General features: G+C 42.6%; 1 protein-coding gene across 1 annotated transcript in view; it reads left to right on the top strand.

Annotated features, from left to right (window-relative positions):
* Positions 1–977: 977 nt before the first annotated feature.
* The window catches only part of LOC129640447 (uncharacterized), an 86,045-nt gene continuing 63,973 nt past the window's right edge, over positions 978–23,049 (top strand). Inside the window, exons 1-3 of the mRNA XM_055565793.1 lie at positions 978–1,105; positions 11,533–11,643; positions 20,802–20,980. Coding sequence (XP_055421768.1) covers positions 20,909–20,980 — 72 coding nt within the window. The 5' untranslated portion in view covers positions 978–1,105; positions 11,533–11,643; positions 20,802–20,908. The remainder of the gene's footprint in view (positions 1,106–11,532; positions 11,644–20,801; positions 20,981–23,049) is intronic.

The raw sequence follows: 23,049 nt of genomic DNA, 5'->3' as shown, positions 1-23,049 counted from the left end.
AGGGGTAAATACACTATAAAGACAAGAGACCTACCGCGGCAACATCTCCTTTACGGAAAATGCCCTTCCACAGAGGGAAGTCTTCCTGAGACGTGTTTTCTGCCTTGGAATCCTGCTCTTTCCTTGTCTATGAAGAGTAATAGCCCAAAGAGGTCTTATCTGATAGATTTTATCTTTTAGGAATTCAGCTTGGGAAAATGCCCTTGGATAGTCTTGAGGTAGAAATTTAAAATGTCTTGAGGTAGAGGAAGATCAAGAGGGTCCAGAAGTGAGTTATAGTTATGAACTTATCAGCAAGCAGAAGTCTTGAGGAAGAAACACACCCACCCACACCCACCCATCCACACACACACGCTCACACCTATATTTACACCTACAGAAAAGACTGTATAAAGATAGCAGGAGGAAACAGGAGAAGACACATGGAAAAGCAGACTGGTAAATAGCTGGACCACATTAATTTAAGATGATTAGACTAATGTAAAAAATTTTTTTTAATTTTTACTGTCAAGCTTCTGGAACTCTTCATTTTCAATGCAGCATAACCTTAGCATTTCTGCAAGGCCCAGCTGCTTCCCTTGTTTCTGAGCAGCTCAGTTGCTCAGAATTTCCTGGGGTCCTGTAAGACCTGACTATTATGGATGAAGATTCGGTTTTCTTATTTCCACGTGTATTAAAACCTTGTAGAACCGTCCCATGGTTCACAGCTCCGCGTGCCTGAAACCTGCAATGGTCAGCGGCCTCGGGAAGAAAGCCCTGCCCATTCCTCACCACGTGACTCAGCTGACTTGTTTAGCGTCTATATGCCTCAGTTTTCTCCTCTCCAAAAAAATATTAATCTTAGGTCAATGTGAAGATTAAATTAGATACTAGTTGTAAAGTACTTTGACTTTTATTAAGCCCGGTATATACTAAACCAGCAATAAATACCAGCTATATTTTCATTGCATTTGTAGTATCTAAAGATGAACTCAAAAGAATGTCCTTTCCGCTTCCTCTTCAGTTCGTGAGCGCACCGTGAAGCTTGTCAGAGGGACCGGCGATTACCCCTGGGGATTCCGTATTCAGTACTCCAAACCGATCGTGGTAACTGAAGTGGACGCTAGTAAGTTGTTTCACAACCGCAGTTGCAATTCAGACCAGGACAACTAGCTCAGGCCTCGCGCAATATACTAAGTAGCCTCCAATACTGAAGTCTTGTAAAACATACATATACACTAGAAGTAGTTTGTAAATCTCAAGTCTATCAAAAACTCATAAGGATTGCCGAGTGCTGACATCATGATCAATTGGTTTTTTAGAATACTATGCTTCCCTGCTGAAGTGGACACCTCTGGTAAATATTGGGCCTCCCCATTAAAGAAGAACCCTGCCTGTACCTACAAAACCAGGGCTCAAGCTCTGCAGACAAAAAGGGTCTTGAGTAGGCAGCTGCCAATTTATTACTATTTAATAGTTTCTAGGAGGAGTTCCATTCCCCATAGATTATTTCCTTTATGGCTTCTCAGATTTATTTCCTAACAAACAAATTAGGAATTAGTAGATACCTAATGAAAGATAGATCTTTTTCTCCCTAATCCAGAACATGAGAATAATTTAAGATATAAAGATAAGATAAATATACCCATACCCAGCATGCTGCATTGTTGCTATTGTTCAGTCGCTCAGTCGTGTCCGACTCTTTGCAACCCTAGGACCACAGCACTCCAGGCCTCGCTGTCCATCACCAACTCCCAGAGTTTACCCAAACTCAAGTCCATCAAGTCGGTGATGCCATCCAGCCATCTCATCCTCTGTCGTCCCCTTCTCCTCCCATCTTCAATCTTTCCCAGCATCAGGGTCTTTTCTAATGAGTCAGTTCTTCATATCAGGTGGCCAAAGTATCGGAGTTTCAGCTTCAGCATCAGTCCTTCCAATGAATATTCAGGACTGATCTCCTTTAGGATGGACTGGTTGGATCTCCTTGCAGTCCAAGGGACTCTTGAGAGTCCCTTCTCCAACACCACAGTTCAAAAGCATCAATTCTTTGGCACTCAGCCTTCTTTATGATCCAGCTGTCACATCCGTACATGACTACTGGAAAAACCATAGCCTTGACTGGACGGACCTTTGTTGGCAAAGTGCTGCATTAAAAGAGGCCTAATGAAGTTATCACAGAAGGGGGCCCAGAGCTACTAGGGTTTTCTGAATTACATTATAGTCCTCATCTGGACTGGGAGTTTTCCAAGATCAGAAACAGTATCATATCCATTATGTTAATCTGCAATACTTGGGGCAGTGTCCCAAAGGTAACAGAGCTCATGCTCCCAAAATGCCTGTGGAGGGAGCACAAACTCCCTAAGTGTGTGCCCGCCAGGGCAGGGTGGGCAGTCAGGGAGGGACGCATATCATCCGCGAGGACTGCAGCCCTTCCTGATGTGCCCTGCACCACAGTCCTGTCTCTGATTTCATTAAAATCCCACCTCTATACCTGATTCAAATGTACTTGAATTTTTACCTTTTCCTCCTTTCCTCCTTCTCTAAAGAGATAATCCTTTTACCTTCTCGTGACTTAGAAAAGTTTTGTCAAGTATAGGAACAGATGTAGAATTCTTTAAGGTAATAAAGGAAATTCCTTTTTCTCAGTTCCTATAGTCTGAGACGTAGACACCAATGCAGAAGTAGATGTACAAAAGATTAGAGGAAAGCACTGTGACAGACAAGGGTAAGTAGGGCCTTTAGACCACAGTGCAGGTCTGGCACCTACGAAAGGGCAGGGAGAAGGAAGCAGAATTGTGTAGGAAGAAGTCAAACTGCACTGTCGTTCTGAGAAATTCCGAGATGACCGAGAAAAACCATCCACTAGATCAGTCTCTCTTTGGCCAGAAAGAGGCTGACTCCAGTACCTGCTCCAGATTCAGTCACAGGCTGGAAGCAGTGACTTATTGGGGAGAATGTAGCCTTAGTAGAAGGCAGGATACCCAGAAAGTGTGGCAGTTGAAGCCTGCCTTGCCTGCCCACTGAGTCACTTCAGTCGTGTCCGACTCTTTGCAACCTCATGGACTGTAGCCCGCCAGGCTCCTCTGTCCATGAGGATTCTCCAGGCAAGAACACTGGAGTGATTTGCCATGCCCTCCTCCAGGGGATCTTTCCCACCCAGGGATCGAACCCATGTCTCTTGTGTCTCCTGCATTGGCAGGCGGGTTCTTTACCTCTAGCGCCACCTGGGGAGCCCCAGCTTTCACTCGGTCACAATCCTCACAGCAGTTTCTCTTGAAGCTGTGTCTAGGTAGTGTGGATCTAAAAATCTATGTAGAGTATGAAGTATAAAGCCTTCAGGAAGGAAAAACATGGCACATTGAAAGAAATAATTCTCATAAAGGTATGCTGACTATTACTTTGAAAATAACAAAATACAGAAAGAAATTAAAGAACACCTAAATTAACAGCAGGAAAAATGGGAGCAGTTAGTAAATTTTAAAGATGTCAGTTCTTCCTTAAATTCATCCACAGATACAATCCAAATTAAAATTCTAGAAGAGTATCTCTTTTGTCTTTGCTTTTGTTTTTCTTCATAAAAACGTTTCAATTAGATCCTGAAATATTTATAGAAAAGCAAAAGGCCATGTTATTAACTTTGATGTAAATAAATTTCAATTAAAGTTTAATCAGCTAATCAAATATGGGTTACTATCAAGCAGGTCATTCTCAGAATAATTGGATAAGGCAGGAAGTTTGCCCAGATGTTGGTGGGAGCTGGGGGTGTACAGGTGGCCCACAGACAAGTGAGGAGAGAGTAGAAGGGGAGTATGGCTGTTGTGGCAGAACTCAGATGACAAAACATAAACACTGCAAATTTTGTCCAAGGACACCCTTACTCTGCCTCTTGGCGCTCTTCAAATTAGCAAGAACAAGAAACAGTTGTGGCTGTAATTATCTCTGTATAGACAAAGACAGTTCACTATTTTTCTTTTAATTTTAATTGGAGGCTAATTACTGTACAATAATGTGGTTGTTTTTGCCATACGTTGACATGAATCAGCCATGGATGTACCTGTGTTCCACATCCTGAACCCCTCTCCCACCTCCCTCCCCATCCCATCCCTCAGGGTCATCCCAGTGCACCAGCCCTGAGCACCCTGTCTCATGCATCAAACCTGGACTGGCGATCTACTTCACATATGATAATATACATGTTTCAATGCTGTCTCTCATATCATTCCCCCCGCCTCGCCCTCTCCCACAGAGTCCAAAAGACTGTTCTATACACCTGTGTCTCTTTTGCTGTCTTGCATACAGAGTTATTGTTACCATCTTTCTAAATTCCATATATATCCATTAGTATACTGTATTGGTGTTTTTCTTTCTGACTTACTTTGCTCTGTATAATAAGCTCCAGCTTCATCCACCTCATTAGAACTGATTCAAATGCATTCTTTTTAATAGCTGAGTAATATTCCACTGTGTATATGTAACACAGCTTTCTTATCCATTCATCTGCTGATGGGCATCTAGGTTGCTTCCATGTCCTGGCTATTATAAACAGTGCTGCGATGAACATTGGGGTACACATGTCTCTTTCAATTCTGGTTTCCTCGGTGTGTACACCCAGCAGTGGGATTGCTGGGTCATATGGCAGTTCTATTTCCAGTTTTTTAGGGAATCTCCACACTGTTCTCCATAGTGGCTGTACTAGTTTGCATTCCCACCAACAGTGTAAGAGGGTTCCCTTTTCTCCACCCCCTTTCGAGCATTTATTGTTTGTAGATTTTTGGATCGCAGCCATTCTGACTGGTGTGAGATGGTACCTCATTGTGGTTTTGATTTGTATTTCTCTGATAATGAGTGATGTTGAGCATCTTTTCATGTGTTTGTTAGCCATCTGTATGTATTCTTTGGAGAAATGTCTGTTTAGTTCTTTGGCCCATTTTTTGATTGGGTCGTTTATTTTTCTGGAATTGAGCTACAGGAGTTGCTTGCATATTTTTGAGATTAATTCTTTGTCAGTTGCTTCATTTGCTATTGTTTTCTCCAATTCTGAAGACAGTTCACTTTTTATCATCAAGGAGCTTCAGTATTTTTAAAGGACATCTGGCTTTAAGAAAATGCATGTTCATTTACGGGGAAGGTATTCACGGATGTTGATCCCTTCCAGCTTCACTTACTTCCTTCCCCCTTCCTCCTCACCCTGCTTTCTCTCTCTTCTGTTCTCTTTCACTTCTCCCTGCTCGCCTCTTTCTAGCTCTGACTTTGCAAGATTAGCGTTAAACAAAGAAATAATTCATAAGGAAGATAAAAATGACTCCCTTTTAAAACTCAAATAGATCTGACTTGGTAAGTTTAGCAAATTTTTGCAAACTATCCAAAACCTCGACATACTTTTCATGCCTGCCTTTCTAAATAAAATAAGTAAATGCCATCTAATAAAAGGTTATGATTTCTCTAATGTCTGATACCTTTATAACTGTCCAGGTGAGACAGTTAACCGTATCTAATCTATTCAGATGTGAAACAAATCAAAATATTTGCATTGTAAGTGATGTGATATTCAAGAGGACCTGAGGTTTTGAAAGAGGAAAACTGAAACATCTCTACTGTAGCAAAAATGCTCCAACAATACACAGTTAACCTAGGATTTTATTCAACATCAGAAAGTGCTTCCTTGGCAGGGATTCATGTATGCTGAGTCTACTTCTCTTTTTTTTTAAATGCATTCCTCAGTGCTGAATAGCAACCTCTGAAATCCATTGTCTAGTCAAATCTACTAAATGAAGGGTTGAGGGACTTTAAAATTACACATATTTCCAGCATTTCAGAGAATCTCATTCACACCACAAAACATTGTTCTGCATGCAATAGAGAGACTTAATTACACACTGACGATAAAAAAGATACAGCATGAAGACCTGTAGGTGGGATAGAAGTGATTATCCATAAGCACACAGAAAGGGAGCTTGCTTGTAGCTTACATAACTAATTGCCCACACCCAGCTGGCACTTGCATGAACATTTTCTATGAAGGCCCAAATGTTTGTGAGATCTGTTGTCATAAACAAAAGAAACAGATGTTCCAACTCTGATACCAAGCAAAGTTGAAAAGGAAATGATACATTTAGGGATGGGCAGACCACAGATGAAATTATGGACAGGCCCATCTTTCGGGAAGCTCTAGAGTTTAAAATGCTACTGTTATAGTAAAAATTTTTTAAATGAAAAGGACAAGCCCCCTTTTTAATTATAAGTTTTCAGACTCTACATTATATGTAAATATGCATAAAAGGATGAAGTAGCTCAGCATTTAACTCTTTATAATCAATACAGAACTATGTCGTCAAGTATCCTATTGGGGAAACCAACTTAGAAAAGTGTAGGCTTGTTTTCTTAACACTTTGATCCTTCCTGTCCAATGTAGGATGTATACTTCCATTCTGCTCCCAAGAGCAGCCTCAAGTAGGGCAACTGTCTGTGTGGTATATTAGAGTCACCTTGAAACACCTCCCTCCTCCAAGAGATCATCATGCCTCAAACTGTCACCATAATTAGTAGATAAAGGGAAAATTTGTAAGTTGCATTCAAATGAGCGGAACACAGTCAATACCCTCTATAATTAAAGCTAAAAGCCATCACATAAGCTATCAGGAAGAGTAACACTACAGAAGTAATTCCTCTATAAACAAGAATAATTTTCACTCATAATGCAAAGATAAATAACACAGTTTTTAAATGAGCAAAGGATTTGAGTAGATCTTTCTCCAAAGAAGATAAACAAATAGCCAAATAAGCACATAAAAAAATACTCCACATCAGTAGTCATCAAGGAAAACAAATGAAAACCACAACAAAATACCATCCCATACCCACTAGGATGGCTATATGTAAAAAATATCAAATATTGGCAAGAAAGTGGAGAAGCTGAGAACACTACAATGGTGATAAGAATGTGAAATGGTATAGCCACCTTGAAAAACAGTCTGATCATTCCTCCTACGTTAAATAAACACAGAGTTACTATTTCATCCAGGAATTTCACTCCTAGGTGTATACCTCAGGTGATGAAAACACATGCTCACACACAAAAAACATTATACTCAAATTTTCATAGCAGTGTTATTCATCATAAAAATGGAAAACAATGCAAATTATCATCTATTGATGAATGGATAAACAAAATGTGCTATATTCTTATGATAAAATATTTATTCAGCAATTGAAAAGAATGTAGTGCTTGCTACCACGTGGATGGGTCTGGAAAATAGCTTGCTGAGTGAAGGACACCAAACACAAAAGACCACATATTATATTATTTCACTTATATAAAATGTTCACAACAGGCAAGTCCACAGAGACAGAAAATAGGTTAGTCATTGCCTAGAGCTGAAAGGTTGCAGGAGATGGAGAATGACTGCTCTTGGTTACTTGGTTTTTTTCTGGGGCAACAAAAATATTCTAAAATTCTAAAATTATTCTAAAATATTGTGATGATAGTTTCACAACTCTGTGAAGAGACTAAAAAGCATTTAATTACACACTTTAAATGGGTAAAATGATATGGTATGTGAATTTTGATACAATCAAAGTGTTGAAAAAACAAGGTATGTCCATATTGATGGATTCCTTAGGTCCAATATTGTTTTTAAAGCGAAGTTTACTTGGAAGAGAAGATCTGTTACCAAACACTCATACTTTTGATTATATAGTAGTTTATCACTTCATCTAATCAATCACTTAGCACATGCTGCTAAGTCACTTCAGTCATGTCTGACTCTGTGTGACCCCAGAGACTGAATCCCCGTCCCTGGGATTCTCCAGGTGAGAACACTGGAGTGGGTTGCCATTTCCTTCTCCAATGCATGAAAGTGAAAAGTGAAAGGGAAAAAGTGAAATGCATGAAAGTGAAAAGTGAAAGGGAAAGTTGTGTCCGACTCTTCACGACCCCATGGACTGCAGCCTACCAGGCTCCTCCGTCCATGGGATTTGCCAGGCAAGAGTACTGGAGTGGGGTGCCATCGCCTTCAGTACAAATAGCTCAAACAATTGTCTTTCACTTCTGTCACAGTCCTTAAAACTCTTTAGCTATAATTTGCTTTTCCTAATCCAGAATCTGCCTGCAGTGCAGGAGACCGGGGCTCAGTCCTTGGGTAGGGAAGATCCCCTGGAGAAGGAAATGGCAACCCATTGCAGTATTCTTGCCTGAAGAATCCCATGGACATAGGAGCCTGGTGGGCTGCAGTCCATGGGATGGCAAAGAGTCGGGCACAACTGAGCGACTAACACTTGTGACTTCGCTGATCCAGCTTTGGTCACATTTCTTCCATGGCTGTTCGCCCTGACCCTGTGAATAGACAAGGATTAGACCCTCCTATTACTTTGGTTGCTTCTATGGTGTCACTATAGCGCTGCTGACCATTTTCTCCATCTTGAAATTTTTCCTTTGCCTTCACCAATCTTTTCTAACAAATTTTTATTGGAGTATAGCTGCTTTACCATGTTGTGTTAGTTTCTGCTGTACAGCAAAGTGAACCAGCTGTACATATACCTACATCCCCTCTTTTTTTCATTTCCTTCCCATGTAGGTCACCACCGATCACTGAGTAGAGTTCCCTGTGCTATACATAAGGTTCTCACTAGTCACCTACTTTATACTTAGTACCAGCAGGGTGTATATGTCGATCCCAATCTCCCAATTCATCCTACCCCCTCACCCCGCTTCGTGGCATCCATACACTTTGTTCTCTGCACCTTTCTGACCTTATACTCTTGCCTGCATACTCCCTAGGACCTCTCTGCCCTTTCTTTATGTTCCTCTTTAGCTGCCCATTTCCTCTCTCTCCTTAAAGGGAATTATGATTATTTTTCAAGATCTTATTCTCAGTGCTCTGTATTTCTCTCCTTACATTTTTCCCTTTCATTCTAAAGTCCGAATCCATTTCTCAGGCCAACTTCATATCCTAGATCTCAAAGATCTTTTTATATCTGGCCCAATGAACATTTTCAATGTTTTCTCTTCCTTGGTTATCTCAGTATATTTAGTCAATGTTTTTAATGCCCCAACCATGTGCAAGAGATTACACTAGCCATGGGAAATGCCTAAATCAATAAATAAGAAATTTTACTTGCTCATGAGATGCTTATGGTCTAAGAGGGGTAGAAAGGCATCTGGCCCTACTCATGCAAATGAGTGCCTTGAGGTAATTTAGGTCCTAAGGCGGCATTTTATACCTTCTATTTATTTCTAGTTCCTGTTTCCAGATTCTGTATTGATTCTTATAATAATATCTTTGCTGTAAAGCTTAACTTAATCCCTCCTTATTCTAAATTAATCTTCTGAAAACCATTGTGTATCTATTTTTCTGCTCACAAACTTCTAGTGGCTCTCTTGTTTAAGGACCACCAAGCACGAATTTGTCATCTTCACATTCAAGGCATTTTATATACTGGCTGTCTTTTCATCCTTATCTTCCAGGCTCACTGTATCCACCCACAACATCTGCTCCAGTGGATCTGAATCACCACTTTTTGGCACGTCTTTAAGACATTCTGCTTGTGTACCTTTGCTCAGAAGATTTTCTTTCTTGGCTGCTTGCTGATTGAAGTTATGCTAGCTTCAGTAACAGAATATACATTAATGGTTTAAGACAATAAAAGATCATTAGTCACTCAGGCTGATAGTCTCATGTGAATGTTCCTGGTTGCAAGATGGCTTTTGTCCCGCATAATGTTTTGAGATCCAGGTTTATTTTTTCTTTAGTGTCTCACACCATAGGACATTGAAGTCAGGAAGATGGGCGGAGAATGTGGAGCATGGTCCTTGGGATGTTTTTATGAGCCACGCCTAAAAGTAGTATACATCGCTTCTCTCCAACTCCAATGTCTGAAACTCAATTATATTGCCTCCAAAACTGCAAAAAAGTCAGAGAAAAGCTTTCCATATATGAGCCCAGATGGAAAAGGAACTGGGTCTGTGAACACCAAGCAGTCTTTGTCATCCTGCCTTCCCCATTACTCCCCACTATGGAGAATCTATTCATCAAGCTCAGACCAAATTCCACCTCTCTGGAAAGCATTTCTTAACCACTCCAAATGGGAGTGAGAATTCTCTTTTCTGAAGTTTTACAATGCCTATTATATTCATGTTTTTTATACTTGCCATTCAAATATTATAGCATTTCTTTTTGATTATGCATGTGTTTTCTTCTCCAATGGAATTTTAAGCTCCTTGAAGGTATAATTTTTAGGTTTTTCATTCATTTAATATGTATTTATTGGATAAGTACTGTATAAAGATATAATATTTAGTAGCATATGAAGTAAAAAATTGATAAGAAATTGCTTCTGGATCTATATCATCATTCTGGAATTTGACTCAGAAGGCATTGCCTTAATCAAGTCCTTTAGGACAGTGGAAGAAATCTTTTCAAATGATCATACTATGAGATGTCAATTCATCACAAGGATGATATTATGTAGATAAATAGATATATGAAATATTACTCTTCACTTAACCTTCCTACATTGATTGACCATTGCCTATTCATGCAGAAAAGATCTTCCCTACTATATTAAACAGACTTAAACAACTACAGTCATTATTAAAAATATCCAAAATCATGTGAGCTCACTAACTGAGTCACGCTTCAAAATTAAAAGTATTTGAGGAGGTTTATGACATCCTATATATGACAGCCTAATATTGTTGTATAATTATTCTGCAAGACCATAAACACGCACCCAGCACTAGGATCTAAGGAAGAGAAAATGAGTTTAAACTGAAATGAAAAAGAAAAAACAGATTTAAACTGCTGCAGAAAGAATCTTGGTCAAATACATAGGAGACCTTACTTAAAATGAATTAATTCTGAAATGATTTATTACACCCTTTTTGACTCCTAGAGAATATTAGGTATGTTACAGTAAACGTGGATGCCTAAAAACCAAGGGGTAAACTAAATAGCCTCTGGAGAGATCCTCCCTACCTTCCAAAACTTAAATCTTAATGTTTGAGGCTATTTTTGGCTTCCTTTCTGAGATGGCTCGGAAAGGAGCCTACACCATGAAAAGGAAAAGCAGCTCTTTATCTCTTTTTTCTCTGACTACTTCAAGATCTGTTTTTGCCACCACTTCATAAGTATTTCAATTACTTGTTCCCTCAACAATCCTGCAGAGAAGCTCTGCCCCTATCCCCCTTTTTACAGATGAAGATATTGAGGTTAAGTGATTTTCTCAGGGTTACAAAGAGACCTAGCAGCAATGAAGGAATGAGAACTAGCAGTTCAACCTGCCGGTGGATGAATAGATTGAGTTTCTGAGCAGCCTGGCTATTATATTGCAAAGAGGCCACGCAGACGCCTGGGTGGACGTGTAAAGACACCACGTACTAGAAATGAAAGGAGGCTGCGAGGAGAGGCTTTTCCTTCTTATTAATGACACTGGCGATTGTCTAGAGTTGGAAAGAAAGGCCCGTTAGAGAAAGAGCCTTTTAAAAAGAGGACAGGCAGTGGGGGCACTCAGTTTGGGACCCCTCCTCAATGAGACCTTCGTTGTCCCTACTTGCAGACAGCGCTGCCGAGGAAGCCGGGCTCCAGATCGGGGACGTGGTGCTGGCCGTCAACGGCACGGAGGTCACCAGTGTGGAGCACGCAGAAGCCGTGCACCTTGCAAGGAAAGGTAGGTGGTCTGCAGGGTCCAGGGTGGCTCTGATGAGGCAGCGATTTAAAACACAGCAGGGAATACCAACATGAGGAGGAGGAAACCCGAAGAATGGGCACGACTTCACTTCTCTCCTGAGACTACCATTACTGCCTTGTCATCAACATGATCTCTCAGAGAAGTTGAATCACATGTCTGTCCCATGTTCCTTCCATATTGATGGAGAGCCACAAAAGTGAAATCAGCAAATGGGAGCGAGAAAAATGTGCTCTGTTTATTACCGATACATCTCCTTAAACTCCTTGCCATGAAAAATACCACTGCAAGAATTCATTTACTGGGTCTCTTTTTTCCTTCCTTTCTTTTTTTTCTTCCTTTTCTTCTTTTCTGTAATTCCACCAGTTTTTAGAATTAAAAAGCCTCCGGGTTTTCATGTTATAAAAGAGAGAGAAGGAAATAAAGAAATTATAAAGCTAAAGCTCCGACAGGTTCTACTTGAGGCCTGCCTTTAAAGCAATCTGACACAGATGGACCCACCAAGAGAGCAATAGTAACACAAACCCTTCACCCCTGTATCCGCTCACCTTAAACTTTTGGGAAAGGTTAATACCATCTTCGTCTCTGCAAAACCAGTTACTTTCTTTAGCACCGTTTTACAAACCCTCATCTCCCCAGAGACCTAAAAATACACAGGTGATAACTGCTGTGTTCCATCATGAGATTATTCGGTGAGGTGTCCTATTCCCAGCTTCCCCAAGGCAGCGTGTGTACCTCTGTGGCCCCGAAGTATATTATCAGGCCACGAGGTATTCAAATGTGTGCATTTGGAACAGGACACATGTGCTATAAGTATAACTTATCACTGAGCAATAACTATCTCTTGACATACATTTCTCATGATGCCATCACGCTTGGGGGTAAGCAACAGCAACAGACTTCACTAGTGCAGACCAGCACCAGAAAATCGCCAACAAATGCTGCGTCCTGACAAGCACGCCGAAGCTTTTGGGGTAGAATCTAGCTTAAAGTGTTTGGCTGTCTGTCGAGTACTGGCTGCACCGGGAATCCAAGGACACTGTGGACATGTGCAGCAACTCCTCACGAGTCCTGTGCATCTCCATCCTCGTGCGGCACACTTTCGGAGCTGGGGCAATGTGGCAGTGATTATACCAATGAGTTGACGGGCTTTCATTCAGTAAGGGAGGCGTACTAACCCTCGCTGCTGCATCTAGCTGTTCCCACGGTTCTTTCTCACAAATTAATTTTCCAATTTTTGAGTTAAATAAAACCGAACTATAGTAATATTTCCGCTCTTAGTACTTCTTCTGTTTTTCCCCAAGAAGCTTAATGTTCTTCATACCTCTGAAGCATTCAGCCTCAGTTAGTGGAAGACAGAAAACATCTCTAAAATTTGAATGGGGTTTTGGGGGCTCTTTAAAAGTTGATGGATTAACATAGATACTGGGGAAGGAGCATTGAGCTGTCCTGGGCAGTTAGTGGTAGGCTGGTTTTACCCGCTCTTATGAGCTGAGTTCCACCACTCCTTGCTTGCCAGCGTGGACTTCTATCCTAAGACCTTGACCCTAGGGAACGTCAGTGTGTCTTTGCCAGTCCTTCTCACATCCAACAGTGGAGATGCCTTGGAAGCAGAAAGGTGAATTTGAGATCTGAGATGCTAAAGTGAGAACAGTGTAAGAGTCTTTTAGGGAAAGGAGATCATTTGGAGGGGTAGGAATCATAGCCAATAGCAAAAGAGACCTGAAGACACATAGGGAATGGCTGAGGGACCGCCTCATAGTGTTTCTCTCCCCATGTGGTCCTCGGGGGCCACTTCCCCAGCCTGCTCCACTGAAAGCCTGCTGGATGGAGCACCCATTGTGGGCAGTCAGTGCGGCCCTTAAGACCTAGCTTGATTAGGAAGCTGATCATTCCGTCCTCAGGCGTAATCTTCTGCACATCTCTAAGGCTACCAGCTTTTAATGGAGAAATAATAAAAATTTAAAAGGTGCAAATAAAATGAAGAGACAAAAAGGAAAAACAAAGCTTTAAAAATAATAAAAGACTACTTTGAACACTGGATAATAATAAATTTAAAAACTAGATAAACAACATTGTTAAAAAAGCATTTAAAGAGCCAACATTAGTGCAAGAATAGACAGAAAATCTGTGTAGACTATTATAAAATATTTATAGAATAAGATAAGAGACCACCTCTCCTTTCCCCCATTACCATCCCCACTCCATGCCCCACTCAGAAGCCCAGGATACCACTTTTATAACTATCCAACTTTCAAAGAACAAATAATCCCTATTCTATAGAGTTTTTTCCAGAAAATAAGTAAGAGTGAATGCGTGTCAGCTCATTTTATGAATCTACTACAACTTTGATTCCAGAACTAGAATAGCATAGTATGAAAAACAAAATCATATGTTAATTTTATTTATGAGTGTATAGATACACAAATCCTAAGGGAAAAAATAGTAAATGCCTGAATCAAACTATTTATTAAAATTATACATAATACATCATAATCAAGTAGGGTATGTATGTGTCTTAGTCACTCAATCCTGTCCGACTCTCTGTGATCCCATGGACTATAGCCTGTCATGCTCCTCCAGCCGTGGAATTCTCCAGGCAAGAATACTCCAGGTAGTAATGGTAAAGGAAGGGAAAAAACAGCATTACCGAGAGGCAGTGGGTCTGAGAAGGATACACATGACTATGAAACTAAAAAAAAGAAGAAGACAAAGGGGAAGAAATAACAGGAATAATTTAATTTTTATATAGTACTTTATAAATTCGATTTTCTTAGCAAGCCCTATAAATTGGTCAAAGTATTTTGGGAGTATATGGAATCTGAAACAAGCTTTTGCAGGTTCTCTTTGGGAGGGGAAGTCACCAACTTGTCTAAAGAAAGTAAGAATAGTGAAACAGAAGATTAAGCCTTTTGTTACGTTCATATGAAACACAGAGGTCTTGAAATACATACTTACCAGGTGTCTGTTAAGAGTGTGTTTAAAAACTTAATGTTTACACTTGACTCTTGTGTCTGTGTGTATAAGCTTCTTAAAAGTCTATCTGATATCTTTTTGATTGCTATATATCTCTGCACAGTTTCACTCCCAAGTATGTGAAACTTTGGTAAAATCCTATCATATTACTGATTGCTCCATTGCTGGTTTAGATATAGAAACATCAAGTAACTTTTCTCAGAACCTTAAATCTTCAATCTAACTGTATGCCAGACTCACCTGAGACACTCTTAAATACAGAATTCATGGTGGTGGCCTGCATGTTTGTAATTTTAATCAGGTCTCCCTGGCGTTTCTTTTACAGCCAGCCCAGCATCCGTATACAGCATCTTAGAAGCATGGCCAAAATCTTACAGACGTAGATTAAATACCTATTGTGTTAGCTTCTGGTGCAGGTGTTATCATATCTTCCTAGCCCAGCATCAGAAAGAGGATCCACTGTATGTTACAAGGTCAAGTTTTCAATAGTTCTATTGAAATAATAATTCCATTCAATAAGAATAGACTAACATCTGAAAGAGATGGGAATATCAGACCACCTGTCCTACCTCTTGAGAAACCTATATGCAGGTCAGGAAGCAACAGTTAGAACTAGACATGGAACAACAGACTGGTTCCAAATAGGAAAAGGTGTACATCAAGGCTGTATATTGTCACCCTGCTTATTTAACTTCTATGCAGAGTACCTCATGAGAAACTCTGGGCTGGAAAAAGCACAAGCTGGAATCAGGATTGCCGGGAGAAATATCAATAACCTCAGATATGCAGATGACACCACCCTTATGGTAGAAAGTGAAGAGGAATCAAAAAGCTTCTTGATGAAAGTGAAAGAGGAGAGTGAAAAAGTTGGCTTAAAGCTCAACATTCAGAAAATGAAGATCATGGCATCTGGTCCCATCACTTCATGGGAAATAGATGGGGAAACAGTGGAAACAGTGTCAGACTTTATTTTTTGGGGCTCCAAAATCACTGCAGATGGTGACTGCAGCCATGAAATTAAAAGACGCTTACTCCTTGGAAGGAAAGTTATGACCAACCTAGACAGCATATTCAAAAGCAGAGACATTACTTTGCCAACAAAGTTCCATCTAGCCAAGGCTATGGTTTTTCCTGTGGTCATGTATGGATGTGAGAGTTGGGCTGTGAAGAAAGCTGAGTGCCAAAGAATTGATGCTTTTGAACTGTGGTGTTGGAGAAGACTCTTGAGTGTCCCTTGGACTGCAAGGAGATCCAACTAGTCCATCCTAAAGGAGATCAGTCCTGGGTGTTCCTTGGAAGGACTGATGTTGAAGCTGAAACTCCAATACTCTGGCCACCTCATGCGAAGAGTTGACTCATTGGAAAAGACTCTGATGCTGGGAGGGGTTGGGGGTAGGAGGAGAAGGAGACGACAGAGGATGAGATGGCTGGATGGCATCACTGACTTGATGTACATGAGTTTGAGTGAACTCTGGGAGTTGGTGATGGACAAGGAGGCCTAGTGTGCTGCGATTCATGGGGTCGCAAAGAGTTGGACACTACTGAGTGACTGAACTGAACTGAACTGAACATGTTAGTATATGTTATATATTATAAAATAGGGAATAATAAAAGTAATCAAATAGCAATTCTATTTAGAAATACTTATCACACACATCGCAGTTTGATCGATGGGAATACCAAAGCTGAAGATTTAAGAAAGCATTCGGTATCACACTGGGAATGACAATACCTCCATGGGAATTTTTCTTATATTAGGTCCCTCTTACTTTCTGGTTTGGGCTTTTATAGGGCTTGGTTCCTTAGTCAAATGCAGGATTTAATCATCAAAATGCTGATTGAAAAGTAAAAAGCGCAAACTGAAAAGTGCTGAAAAGAAACAGAGGAAGGGAAAAACACCGACGCTTAGTCAACCTGGAAGCCCTTTGGATGCACGAGGGCTCCTCTGTGTCCTGACAGCAGGCTGGACTCAAAGTGGGCACAGAAGAGCCTGGAGCTGGGACCTGCGGGGTGAAGGCAGTGCCAGCCCCCTGCGCCCACCCTTGGGGAACCTGGCTTGTCTTGCACGTCGCTGCTCCACGCCTGCACAGGTGGTGGGGCTTGTCTGACAGCAGAAGTGTGGCTCCAAGGCCGTTTAAGATTGGTGGCATAAAGAGAAGACAGTGATCCAAGGAGGAAGTGTGAATTCGAAAAAGAAACGCTTTTTCTCACTCCGGTAGCTGCAAATAACCTCACCCACGACTCCTTACTTCCAAAACCCTCTAGGCCAAAGTACTAGGGAAGGAGAGTTTTCTGGAGAGCGCTTTCTTTTTCAGGACGTTGTCATCAAAGAGCTGAATGTGCTAAAGGCATGGATTTTCAAACTCTCGCATCTCAGGAAACAAAGCGTTCTCTTCATTCTTTCACCTCCCTACCTACACCCTTCCTCCCACTCACACTCAAAAAGCGGGAAAGATTTCTGGGGTGTCCAGTGGAGGAAGGTGAGGGCTGTGTGTTTCATTTCACCAGGGTGGGAACGGATCTAGGGAAAGAAGTAATTGTGGGGGAGTGGGGGTGGGGAGTGGATTGATTGCAGCATCCGTCCCTGCATCGATTGCTGGGGCTGATCGGGCTGGTCTGGCCAGTGTCCCCTCCTCTCTCACGTGTGTGTCCCTCCTGGAGCCGCGCGCTTGTCGAAGAAAAGGACCGTCCCCGATAGGCAGGACCAGTCTCCACATCAAGGGTGTATGAGTGGCTTCGCGCCCCTGCTGCTGCTGCTGTTAAGTCACTTCAGTCATGTCCGTCTCTTAGCGACCCCATGGACTGTAGCCCACCAGGCTCCTCTGTCCCTGGGATTCTCCAGACAAGAATACTGCCGTGGGTTGCCATTTCCTTCTCCAATGCATGAAAGTGAAAAATGAAAGTGAAATCGTTCAGTCATGTCAGACTCTTAGGGACCCTATGGACTGCAGCCTACCAGGCTCCTCCGTCCATGGGATTCTCCAGGCAAGAATAGTGGAGTGGGTTGCATGCCCTCTGCGAGGGGATCTTCCCAATCCAGGGACTGAACCCAGATGTCCCGCATTGCAGGTGGATTCTTTACCATCTGAGCCAGCAGGGAAGCCCAAGAATACTGGAGTGGGTTGCCGTGTCCCTCTCCACTGAGCCCCTGCTAGAATCTCCAAACAAGCTCTCAAGCAGTAATGGCAGGGGTGAGGAGGGGTGTGGAACTCATGATTCTGTTGTTGCAAAGTACTGGGGGTGAAAATGAACACATCCAGGGGAAACGAATTCAGAGTCAAGAAAAGGCAGAAGCGTGCTGGTTGCTGACAGACTGTGCTCATGAATAGAGCCTCTCAGCAGCTGAGACTTTCTCAGGACTCGCCACTTCAACTGTGGTCCAGCTTTACCTGAGGGCTTCTTACAAATACGGAATCCCAGGCCTCATCCCAGACCTACTGAATGAGGATGTGCACTAAAGAAACCCACTGGGTGATTTGTATCTGCACTTAGCTTCAGAAGCTCTGAACTAGGACACTGACATGTTTCAGGCATCCAGTAAATTAATAAAGAAATAATAGCAGAACCAGAAGTGTTTAATTGTTCATACTGAACATTTTTTTACTTTTGCAAGAATACTGGAATGGGTTGCCATTTCCTCCTCCAGAAATGCTCTTCAAGGGGATCCAGCCAGTCCATCCTAAAGGAAATCGATCCTGAATATTCATTGGAAGGACTGATGCTGAAGCTGAAACTCCAATACTTTGGCCACCTGATGCAAAGAACTGACTCACTGGAAAAGACCCGGATGCTGGGAAAGATGGAAGGTGGGAGGAGAAGGGGACGACAGAGGATGAGATGGTTGAATGGCATCACGACTCAATGGACATGAGTTTGAGCAAGCTCCGGGAAATGGTGATGGACAGGGAGGCCTGGCGTGCTGCAGTCCACGGGGTTGCAAAGCGTCGGACACAACTTAGCGACTGAACAACAAACCTAATATTTAATTATTTTAACATACACATTAAAATGACTGTGTATAAATAATCAAATGTGAAGATAACATCAAAAGTCTAATGTCTCTGTAAATGTCAGGTCCAGGTTCTCCTGGCCCAGCATGGACCTGCAAAGAGTATAACATCACCACCACCTAACAGCTGTTTGGAACTCAGTAACTCCCCAAACATCAGACGCATGTCCTAACTGTGAACATGAAATACTTTGCTTCTAATATAATGACACCATGGTGCGGCAGGACCATCTGTATCCCTGCCCCAGAGAGAATTTTCTGGTGCACCAAGTTATGTTTTTGGCCAGCTGAAACTCAAGTTTAGCTTGATTGGTATCAGAGAAACCCATATGCAGTCTTTGTAAGCAAGAGGAAAATGACCTCGAGGGGCGGCCCACTGTGGCAGCACATAAGTAAGTTGGCAGATGTATCAGCTATGCATATTAGTCCAGGAGTACAGTTCTTTGGGGACTAGAGTCCAAAGACAAAGACATTTGTGGGTTGCTGGTCAATCTGGAGCATTTCTTCTAATTTTTCTGGATGTGTTTTTGACAGGAGCTTAAGGGCAGTTCAATAAATTAAAATGTATTTACATGGCAATGAAGAATTTTCTTGACACGCAGAGTTATTTAATTACCAAGGTGCTTTGCGTGCTGCTAAAGTTAAGACTGTGTCAGCCTTTCTGGGACAGATCTTTATTTTCAGGGCCATGTGGCTCAGCCAGGAATGATCCCCTGGGTTGGAGCTTGTCATTTATATAAGAGGAGTCTCCTCACTGACCCCTATTTCCATAGACAGCTCTAAACAGATCAGTAATCTCAATGTCAGACATCATGATGAAGTCAGCGCTGCCAAGGCCAAATGTCCCCCTTCAGGGATGTGGCCTCCATCTCAGAGGAATTGTAAATGAAGTCATACCCCATTTGCAGTCTTCAAAGCATGTCAGGGTTGCTGTCTATCTGAGTGACATTCAGAGAATTTTCTTGCAGCATCAAGAGGTAGGCGTATGATGAAAGTCTGTGTTCATGCTGGCAGCATCGAAGCACAGTTGGTAGCCACTGACCTCACGTTATCAGGGACAGGGACAATTTTTCTCAAGCTCTTCACCAAACCAGTTCCATAGAAAAGGGGACTTAAAGTCCAGGCACTCTAAGAAGCAAGGAGTAAGAAAGACGGTCTAAGAAGGACACTCTAAGAAAGTCAGGCACTGAAAGCTCTGAGTCCAATCCTCGGTACTAATCCAGGTTGGCAAGAAGATAGGGTAAAAGACATGTATGCTTCAAGCCTCCTAGACTTCCAGTCAAGTTCAAAGGTGAGTAATTGATTTTGATCAGAGACGACATTGGCAACATACATTGGCAGTGGTTCAGACCCTCCCTTTAGCTAACACAGATCAAAGAAGCTAATCATCCTGAATAAAAGTGAGATGGAAAAGCCAAACATCACCCATCATCCTTCTCTGGATGTAAATCAAAATACATTCAATACTTAGCTTGCTGTTGTTACAGACAGAATGAACAGACCCAAGTCATCCATAATCAGACCCAACTAGGCCATGTGGTTGAAGAAGAAGAATTCTGTCTTAGAACCAGTTAACCCAGATCTCTCATTTGATTCAACCCTTAAAGGAAATTGGCCCTGGGTGTTCATTGGAAGGACTGATGTTGAAGCTGAAACTCCAATACTTTGGCCACCTGATGTGAAGAGCTGACTCATTGGAAAAGACCCTGATGCTACGAAAGATTGAGGGCAGGAGGAGAAGGGGACGACAGAGGATGAGATGGTTGGGTGGCATCACAGACTCAGTGGACATGAGTTTAGGTGGACTCTGGGAGTTGGTGGTGGACCGGGACGCCTGGCGTGCTGTGGTCCATGGGGTCGCAAAGAATCAGACACGACTGAGTGGCTGAACCGAACTGAACTTATGAGCTCTAGGTCCTCAGAGAAGTCACTGGACCTCCCCAGTTTTCATTCTCCTATTTGACCTGAGAGTTTCATTACTGGAGAACTCTTGGATCCATTCCAGTGGTAGAATTCTATTTCATTGATTCCATTTACGGAAACTACAATCTTTTTCATCCAGTCCTTCTGGAAAGCAAGAGTCCTTGCAGTTGGTTTAAGATTTGCAGCCGAGTGAGCTGTCTATCATTCACCTATCTCACACTCACCCCTCCAGGTCCAGACCTCTTGACTCTGGTAGTGGGATCCGACATCAGCCGCTGTCCCAACACCCCCCGGCCCGCGTGCCGCGGCTACCTGCATAAGAGGACGCACTCCGGGTTCATGAAGGGCTGGAGGAAGCGGTGGTTTGTGCTGAAGAATGACGGCTGCCTCCAGTATTACAGACACAAGAAGGTAAACTGAGGGGAAGGCGGAGGGCTGGAGCGCGTAAGAATACGCAACTCTGGGGTGTGCGGTGGGTGCATTAGCAAAGGATTGTCTTGTCAGGTCCTGCGCATGGTGAAGGATTCTAGAAACAGGGCTCTCCCCTGTGACTTCTAAAGAACTTTTCCTTCTCCAGAGGTTCAGAGGAGTGTAATTTATTTTCTCTGCGGCTGCATAAATCAAGGCTGGCATGAGTTTCTATCTCATTTATTCCTATTCTCAGATGCTCTGTGAAAACTCTCTTATCAAAGTCAAGAAAATAAGAGCCAAACCATATACCTAGTGCCCTAGAGAAATCAAGGCCGACTAAGGCAAAGCACAGCTAACACCTCACTGGCCCGCGTGTGCGGGCACTGTTTCCTAGGTAACAGGGGCTGGTGTCCGCGAGGCTTCTGAAGCAGAGGACCTGAGAATATACTTCATCTCCTCACCCAGGGCCCTGTAGAGCAGCGATTTCTGACCATAGGTGAAGGTTGAAAGCTTCTGGGGAATGTTCTCAGAATATGAGTTCTAGTGCTCCCCGTGTTTCAGCCAAGTCTGAGGCGGGGCCTGGGCCTACCGATCTGGGGAAGGGACTTGGGGTGACTTTAGCCCACGGTGCAAACGACCAACCAGCAGGCCGTGTCCTGTGGGCAAAGGGTTTTCTCTGCCCTATGCAGTAAAACACCAGGGCTTCGCTGGCTGCTCAGTCAGTCGAGAGTCTGCCTGCGGTGCAGGAAACCCAGGTTCGATCCCTGGGCTGGGGAGATCCCCTGGAGAAGGAAATGGCAGCCCACTCCAATATTCTTGCCTGGAGAATCCCATGGACAGAGGAGCCTGGTGGGCTACACACAGGGTCACAAGAATCGGACACAACTTAGCAACTAAACCACCACCCCCATGCAATATTCCATGTGATTCCCTGGTGGCTCAGTGGTAAAGAATCCGCCTGCCAGTGCAGGAGATGTGGAAAATGCAGCTTGGATTCCTGGGCTGGGGAGATCCCCTAGAGAAGGAAATGGCAACCCACTCCAGTATTGTTGCCTGGGAAATCCCATAGACTGAGGAGCCTGGTGGGCTACCATCCAAGGGATCACAAGAGTTGGACACGACTTAGTGACTAAACAACAGCAACATGTAATGTGGTTTAATTTTTTTTTAAATCACATGCAAGCATCATATATTTCATAGATTTTGCACAGAAATTCCGATGTCCAATTAAAAGTCTCCAGCTGAGTAGTGGCTGCCTCCTCCAGGGAGGCAGACAGCTGCCCAGTCCAAGAGAGGGCCCACTGCTTCCTATGTCCTCTGCCCTACTGGCTTCTCTCCAAAAATTATATTGCCCTAGTTTCTTAATTTTAAGGGTTTGGGGGGTATTTTATATATTTTAACAAAGACATTAATTCTTCTCCATAACAAGAATATCTATATATCTATCTGTGTGCTTAGTCACTCAGTCGTGTCCGACTCTTTGAGACCCCACAGACTGTAGCCCACCAGGCTCCTGTGTCCATGGGGTTTTTCCAGGCAGGAGTACTGGAGTGGGTTGCCATTTCCTTCTCCAATATATCTATCTATATGTATATAAAGAAATCAATACATTTAAAAAAAAATAAGGAGTGACTTTGCATGTGGAATCATTGTGAATACTTCTTATTTCTAGACTGTGGATCACTGATTTGTGGCACAGACCAGGAGGTGTCTGCCTTTCAAGGCAATGTGAGCCAATCAGCTGCTTTGCAAAAACCCTGTGCAGGAAAATAAGATTCTCTGTAATCAGGGTGAGAAGCCTTGCTTTCTGTATTCTGAGTATGAAAGGGGAACAGACCAGAAGGTTCCAACCTGGGTATGCTTCAGAAGCCCCTGACGAGTTTGCCAAAGTACAGATGCAAACAGTCTCCCGCCCCCTTATCTCCTCAGTGGGGCCCTGGAAACTGTATGTTCTTTTGCAAGCAGTCAAGGTCATTCTGAAGGAGCAACGTTCATTGCCACCTATAGTCATAGAAACAATAATGCAAGCTTGCCAGTTGTTCTTTCATGGAGTGGATGGTTTATCCTGA

The sequence above is a fragment of the Bubalus kerabau genome, chromosome 1, assembly GCF_029407905.1.
Source record: "Bubalus kerabau isolate K-KA32 ecotype Philippines breed swamp buffalo chromosome 1, PCC_UOA_SB_1v2, whole genome shotgun sequence".
Lineage (NCBI taxonomy): Eukaryota > Metazoa > Chordata > Mammalia > Artiodactyla > Bovidae > Bubalus > Bubalus kerabau.
Note: the sequence above shows the minus strand (reverse complement) of the source record. Positions and strands in the feature narration are given on the sequence as shown.